Below are 8282 nucleotides of genomic sequence, written 5' to 3'. Positions count from 1 at the left end.
ATGTTATCAATAATGTAGAATAATATGTAATAAATTTTTAATATCGGAAATATACCGTAGACGTAATCCAAGAGAAGTTGTTTGAGGATACAGTCAAGAAAGAAAACATGCAGTAAGTATAGTTATTTTAATGTGGGCTATTGTTTTAATTTGTGTTAAATGCCATCAGTGATTTTTAAACTAATCACCTTAATTTCTGTGTAAATGATTTTCTTATTACATTCTGCTTACAATTTTTCATATATTTCTATTTTTAATCTTCATTGATTTTATATTAGTAGACCCGGTATACTTCCTAAAATATATGTGCTAGTTCTTTGTTAGTTTTATAATTTTTAGGTTGTATCTTGTGTTTTAAATTATTTCAATATATTCTTCAATATTAAATTTTATTTTCTTGTCAGTTAGATTGTTTTCTTGACCAACCAGTTTCCACACCAACTAACTCTATTATCCTATCAAGAGAAAAGTTTTACAAACCTAGCCAGGGAGAAATTTAACCAGGGTTTTAAACATTTTTTTAATTAAATTTAAATGGGAGGTTTTTGAAATAAAATTTAAAAAACCTTATTAAAGTAAAAAAAAAAATTATAGAATGTAAAAAACCTTTCCAGAATTGTGCATGTTATACTGTATTGCAACTTGTAGTTCCTAAATCATAACTTTTTTTTTATAGTACTTGACTTAGTCAAGATAATCCTAAAGTATTTTATGAAAACATAATACATATCTATGGTTATAATCTATTTCAGTATGATATTTACAAGAACATATTTATTATTGGGTACAAAATAATCACTCAGTCTGAACCTATACATTTTCTGCACTTTTTCCTTTGCCAATCACAAGATAACACCAATATTCTGAGCGTTTCATTTTTACAACTTATTATTGCTTAAACATTAGTAATATATAGTACAATAATTATGCTATTATTAATTTTTTATTAAAGCTTCTGAAGGCAGAATACGTGTTTGCACAGGAATTGGAAAAGGATAATTAATTGTAAACATTAGGCAGAATTATGATTTAAAAATTACTGCATACATCAGCTTTTTCGGCTGTGATAAAATTTATCTACAATATATAAAAGCTTTACTAATTTAATGGATTGAGAAAATCAAGTTTAATAAATTGACATTTATCAAAATAAATTTTAAGACCTTAACAGTTTTCCTCATTCTCAGTGATTACTATGTAAAGTTTATTCATTAATTGCATTTTATGTTTAATAATTAACAATATATAATTATAAAGATAATTAACAATTATCTCATAAGAAAAAATTTTGTATTATAAAAAAAAAAATAAAAAATATTATACTCTTTCATTAATAGAAAATAACATATCTAACACTTTTATGATAGTGGATAGATGCTTGAATGAAAGAGCATTATTTTATATTCGTCATGTATTAATAATAAATATTTTCATGAGAAAAACTTTAAAGGTACAAGATATCAGGTTCCAGAAAACTTCCCCCGTATAAAGAATATAAGTTATATCAGTTGTTACGTAATAATAGTGATTATCTAATTGCAGAATATTAGAGAAAAAAATAATCTGAGTTTTCAAAAGTAAAAGGCCAAAGGAAATACATATGCACCTTCTGGCTTATAGTTGATGTAATGAGGTCTTTGTAAATATTTATTACATAATGAGAAAAAACTTTGGAAGAATCAACCCTAAGATCATGACTAATGGAAACACCATCAAGATTATATTCATGCACCGTCAAGGGGGTTACTTTACTCCTGGCATTTGTACTTTACTGATTGTTGAAAAAAGTTTCACTTTTGTAAAAAGGACATTCAGTGAATAGATCCAGAACTATATTTTCTTCGTAATGGTTGATAACTGAACAGTTCAACTTTGAGGAGTTTCTTCTACACTTTCTGTCAGGGGAGGTCATGTTTCTTGTATAATTATTATGAAAGAATGCCTGGACCTTATTTTATGATAAAGTACAAAATAATACTATTGGTCTTTTAGTTTGTTGTTGATACTATTTCACTGACTTTTAAAATGTTGACTTATACTTTTTTACTCCAATAATATAACTAATAGTCATCATGAAATAAAAAGTATTAGTGCTTGTACTATGTAGTTTTTATACTTGCGTTTATAGACTAATACTACTAGATTTTACTATGAAACTGTCCAATTGAATTTCTTGGACAGAAAAAAATGTAAGAACATTTTTTAATGTTATTGTTTAAGAAAAAAATGTTTACTTTACTCCAACCAAGCTTTATTAGTGGAAAACCTAATATTTCAAAAATCTGGTTTAAGTATCTCTCTCCCACTTCCCAGTTTACTCCTCAAAGAAAAAAATACTAAAAAAAAGTTTAAATTAAGTAAAAAAATTAGATTTTTTCTAATGTTCACATAATATATTAATATCGGGAACATAAATTTATCTGCTCTTTACATGGTACCCAAATACTTAATCGAATTCAGGAAATGTAAAATGATAGAGTAAAGTAACCTTCACTGCCGGTACATCTGATTGTAAAGAGAGGTAGTGGAAATGGGATATGAGTCCATAATAAAGTGTAAATAACTTTATAAGCATAAGCTCTATAAGCTAGCTGTTGAAAGACTAAAAAACATTGAAAAGTTTACTGAAATTACTGCAAGTATTAATATGCGTAGCAGATGCTATAATCAGATGATTATAGAGTGGAGTGAAGCTTCTTCCGTGTTACTTGAGTTAAGCAGAGCATATTCTGCCTACATGCACTCTACTAATATGGAAAAAACAGTCTTGCCATTTCCTGCTTATTTGAGACCTGGAACCCTTATGGACTTTTGACAACACTTTGTCTTATTACTTATTTTATTCATTTTTATGATATATATTTAGATGTTATGAAACTTTTGAAAACAAATTTCTGATAGTGATTAATGCACCATAAAGTATTTGTTAATAATAAAATATCACTCATTTTAACATATAAATAACAAAATGCCTACTATTTTTATAGTATCTTGATCATACTTCATTAAAAGCATCTTTATTGGTTTTAAATAATTTAATAAATAAATATTTTGAGGATGGCAGCAATTTTCTGGAACCTAATTTAAGGAAACATTCTAGTTGTTAAAAGCTCTACAATGACACCTGATATCACTTCTGTATTGTACAATGTTTCTCAAACATAATTATTTAGTTCTTTACTAATTTCATTGTTTTATAAGAATGATTCAAATTAACAATCATGGCATTTACCCAATTAAGGGAAAATAATAAAATTTTAATAATTTCCTTATTAGAAAAATATAGCCAAGACAATGAATAGTTCACAGATCAAAAGCTCGTACTTTAGTTTTCATTCCTAACTTTCTATGCCACATCTAACACTTAAATCTTGAACAGTGTACCTCGTTACTGTCCATTTATCTTGGGATCTTGTATTCTAATCTGAGGTAGGTTTACGTATTAGGTCTGTTGGTCTCTTATCAACAAGAATTTATTAATAATCGAATAAACTTCTAGTCTGGTAGTAAAAAAAAAAAAATTTTGACTTATTAATACCAAGATAGACAACTATAGCTGACAAACAAGACACAAGCACATTGAGTGCTCATTGTTGAACTGATGCACCATGATCAATAATACACAACAAAAATTTGGGCACCAACCACATAACTCTGACTATTTAATTGGACAAATGGTTTTCCTCATCGTAAATATGGTTTTCCAGTATAAATCTATTAAGTATGAAAAACTTCATCTAGCAGAGATTTCAGTTCAATCCATCATAAAGTGAAGTATGTCTGATATTAAGTATTTTGTTTCGCATTTTATAAACAATAATGTTAGTTTAGTTCTATAGCTAGAATGTATATATGTTTATGATAGGATGTTTAATTCATTAGTAAAATCATTCTTCTTTTGCTTAAATGAGGAATTTCCATTTCAAAAATTTTAAGATAGGATTAGAAAGGAAATTGCAAATTTTCTTAGAATCCTGTACTGTGTAAAATGAAGAAAATACCGGAGATGACCATCGGCATGAAAGGGAAATTTTGTGTGTGGCATTGAAGAACAGAATGAGTACAAAGGTACTGTAAAGAGAATGTTTCTCAGAAACATTGAACATCTGTTACGGAAAAAGATAAAGAAACTACCCTAAATTACAAAAAAAAAAAAACTCAAGGAGCATCAGGAACAATTAACTTGGTTACCATCTGCAATGGACTGATTAGAGCCAAAATGTTCTTTTATAAGAGAAGCAAAAATTCAACCTTCATGGCCCAGATTAGAGATCTTATTACCATTCAGGAAGAATAAAAAGCTCTTGCAGCAACATATGGGTGTGGGAAATACCATGGTTAGGGAAAGTATTAGCTTCAATCAGAAAATGGACAATGTCTCCATATTTGACCATATATAGAAAAAAATACCTAGAAGTTGAATGACCATTTCGAAATTGCTCAAACATGATTTCATATTTGAACCAGAAAATTGTTTTATCACAATTTATTTCCTATAAAATCAGTAAAGCCTACTTCCAAAAACGGAAAAATATTCTTGTAGAATGGCAAGCCAGATCTCCTTGGAAATTATAGAAAATAAGTGGAGACACTTTACTCAAGCTTTTTATACAAGTCCCTATTGATATCAGGTTGGACATGAGTTGGTGGGAACCCAAGCAAAAAAAATTAGTTCTGAATCAAATTATGGAAGTGTTAAAGAAAAGTCATCCTGCCTTCACAGAATATTGAGTAAAGACATTTTTATGCAAATGAATTTTTATTTTAATAAAATATCTTTTTGTCCCAAAAAATTCTAATTTTTTTTAAAAATTATAAATAAATTTGACGGTCAATATTCATTTTTTGCATGGTAAAACCAATCAAATAAGAGATAAAATGGAAGTAAATTAATTAAAATAAAAATACTTGAAAAAAAAAATGCATGGGTAATCCTTTATATTTTACAGTGTAAGTACTTATATGATTTCGGAAGATAATTTTTTGACCAACTTTTTTTCTTTTTTTTAAATTATTTGAAAATCGGGACACAGAAAGTTTTTATAAAAAAGATCACCTATTCATAAATGTTAATTTTAAAGGCATGATGGTTGAAAATAAGACATAGAAGACTTACAAGTAATATCAACAAACTTGTCATAGGTCATCCATGTACAGCCAATTCATTTACAGTTACTATTCTTTGTTTCATGCCCAAAACAAAGGGTAAGATACTTTATGGTGAATAGGAGCTTTGTGAAATGTAAACCATCCATCTAAATTTTTGAATAATTTTTTTAAACATCAATTCTGGTTTTCAAAAATCTCAAATCTTCTTCTAACCAGTCGGAAATACATATTTAATGTTTATGCCATAAAGTCCATTTGAATCATATGAACAAGAACTCAAGGATTCAATAAATCAGTTCTATGGTATTTATAAAAGAATATATAATAATGTTCTAGTTACTAAAATATTGACATATTCATTTGTATTCGTATGGACAACTCTATTATCAATCCATACCATAGGCATCAAAATATCAATTAAGCTACATTATTTCATTATAATCTATCTTATTTTACAGAAAGAATACCGATATTAATAAATTATTGTTTAATCATACTGAACGAGCTTTACACGTCTATAAAAAGATATAAAAAAAAAATATATATATCATCCTTACGAGCTAAACTTTAGCCAGGTGTCATTATGTACATCATATAGTATTTTATATATACAAATTTATTGTTTATTATAAGAAATGAAATTAGAAAGACGTAGTATAATATAAGTTTATTTTGAGTTCTAATAAGAATAAGATAAAAACTCCTCGAGTTAAGTTGTCAAGTTATCAGTTTTATAGTTAAGACTAAAATAATTAAATAATTTAATTTAGACATCAGGTTTTAGAGGAATTTTATCGGCACTAGGCATATATCATGATGACAAGTTCATCAGAAACGCTATTAGTTTTTTAATACATTTAGCAAGCAGGTTTTTAATCTGTTGTATAATGTTTTTTGTTAATAATGTCGGAAGGATTGATCCCCCGTTGTTCTGCACTTGCTATCTGAGCAGGTCTTCGTCTTCTAGTTTCACTGGGCTCAGGTTTTGGTAGAGGTGGAGGCTCAGGTGGCGGTGTTCCTAACACAAAATATCAAACCAATTATATTACAAGTTTTAAATAAATATATTTCTAAAGATGTTTAAGATATGATTATATTAAGATCAAATGTACTAAAAGAAAACATCCAATTAAAGTAAAGTAATAGTACACATCCATTTATTTTAGAACAAGATGGTCTGAGTTATATTTATATATTAATAAAAACAGTTAAAAATAATTGAAACTATTTCTTAATTGTTTTTCTTGACCACGGCTCAGATCATCTTCTGAATCACATAAGATCAACCATCAATATATAATGTGATCCATCCATTTTTCACTAATTATAACCATGGTTTTTGCTTTAAAAAGTGTGTTGGGTAATAAATAGAATGAAGACCAAGCTGCCAATATATCTTGTAATTCCTGCCACTATTTTAATCAGGTCAAATTTTGGATATCCAACTTTTATGGGTTTCAGAAAACTCTTGAGTCCAACAGACGAATTTTCAGCCATTGGTCAGTCTCAGTGGGCCTTGATGATCTCTTGAGCAGGTAGACTGTTTTCCTGGCTATCTATATCTTATATGATCATATCTGTATCATATATAAATAATTATTTATCTTCTTATATTGTTATAATTCTTCCAAATCTAACTCAAAAAAATATATTATCACTTGAAAGATACCTTATCAAATTATCTATATAAAAAAAAAAATCATTTAAATTGGACAAGCAAAGACACAGCTTATTGTTCTCATGTTTTTAATAGTATTTTATGCAGTAAAAAAAACTACACAAATTTCAGAATTTTCAAAATAGTTTTTTAAAAGATCTAAATTGGCCATGAAGCTAAACCAATATATATAAGTATATTGGGGCAATATTAACTACCATACAGTAAACCAAGATAATATTGGACTTTGCTGTAACAAAAGTCATGTGATTGGACACAAAAGATATTTTTATTTTCCAGGGCTTATAATGAGAGATAAACCACCAGGAGATATAATTTGTTTGAAATAACTAACAAATTGTTAGTTTCATAACTTAAAAAAAAATTTTCTTCAATTTTCCTTTTTTTTTTAATAATCAAGAGATTTAAAAAGCTTTAAACTTTTAGATGTACCAAAAGAATTTTTTTTTTTTTTGAAACACTGATCCGTGAAAAACTATACTCTATGTTAGTGAAGTAAAATAAATAGATTTTTTTAAATTTTTGATCTCCAATCCTTCTTAACTTTAAGAAAACACAACAGTTTTAAATAATTGGTAAAATACTTCAGCAGATGTTCAGTAAGTGGCTATTAGCATGAACTATTACAAGATACAATAGGAAAAATAATAAATTTTAAAATTACCTCAATCAAAGTTCAAACAAATTTATTGATTGAGCAATATCCTTCAACACATAAATTAAAAAAAAGTTTATTGTTTGTTAAAAAATTTAAACTTTTTTAAAATACAGTTCTTAACTTCTCCTTTTTATATATTTAAGAATATTAATATTTATAATACGTTATATTTATAATATATTGTATTATACATTATTAATATGTTTATTTAATAATAAATGTATATTTAAGAAGAAATATACACTTGATCTTACTCACAACAAATTCTTGTCCAGTGTCTGTATCTGAGTCTTCGTGTGATCCTCCTGTAACATCTTCTTCTGATTCTTCACCACTTTCTTTGGCTTCTTCAGAATCACTATAACATTTCAGTCTTAGTTATATAATATCATACACATTAACTTTATTTATCATTGTAATTAGTTTATATCAATCATATAGTTATTTCTTGGCCCATTTTTAACAAAGCAAAAAAAAAAAAAAAATGGATAAGTATTGAATAAAGATCCATAAATGTTCAATTTTTTTTTAATATATAAATTTTTAAATTTATGTTGTAGTTGTTTAAACAAAAATTATCTATAAGATTTAGGGGGAAAAGAAACATTTTTAGAGAGAGTAAGTCAAAGTGACAAGAAAACCCACTTTAAAAACATTTGCTGGTATTCAATATGTAAATATCTTTAGTAATTTTCATGAGCCATTAAATTTAAATTATTTTTATTCCTTTTAAATGCTATTTAAGAAAGTATCGGGCTATCAAAACAATAATGTTCTGAATTAGTAGGAAAAAATATTTTCCTTCAGTTAATTGGGTGCTGCTTGGTGTATGTATAT

The 8282-nt window shown here is 26.9% G+C and overlaps 1 protein-coding gene across 6 annotated transcripts in view; it reads right to left on the bottom strand.

Annotated features, from left to right (window-relative positions):
* Positions 1-140: 140 nt before the first annotated feature.
* Positions 141-8282, bottom strand: part of Slob (Slowpoke binding protein) — a 73812-nt gene continuing 65670 nt past the window's right edge. For 3 of the 6 annotated variants that reach the window (XM_067049652.1, XM_067049653.1, XM_067049654.1), the window contains exons 10-11: positions 7700-7803; positions 141-6127 (exon numbers count right to left, since the gene is read on the bottom strand). In XM_067049652.1, the coding sequence (XP_066905753.1) occupies positions 5982-6127; positions 7700-7803 (250 nt within the window). In that variant the 3' untranslated portion in view covers positions 141-5981. Of the gene's footprint in view, positions 6128-7699; positions 7804-8282 lie in introns of those variants that run through there. The other 3 variants (XM_014427302.3, XM_014427303.3, XR_010843997.1) reach the window with 2 other exon arrangements.

The sequence above is a fragment of the Halyomorpha halys genome, unplaced genomic scaffold (assembly GCF_000696795.3).
Source record: "Halyomorpha halys isolate HHAL.00 unplaced genomic scaffold, Hhal_1.1 Scaffold629.1, whole genome shotgun sequence".
NCBI classification, from domain to species: Eukaryota; Metazoa; Arthropoda; class Insecta; order Hemiptera; family Pentatomidae; genus Halyomorpha; species Halyomorpha halys.
Note: the sequence above shows the minus strand (reverse complement) of the source record. Positions and strands in the feature narration are given on the sequence as shown.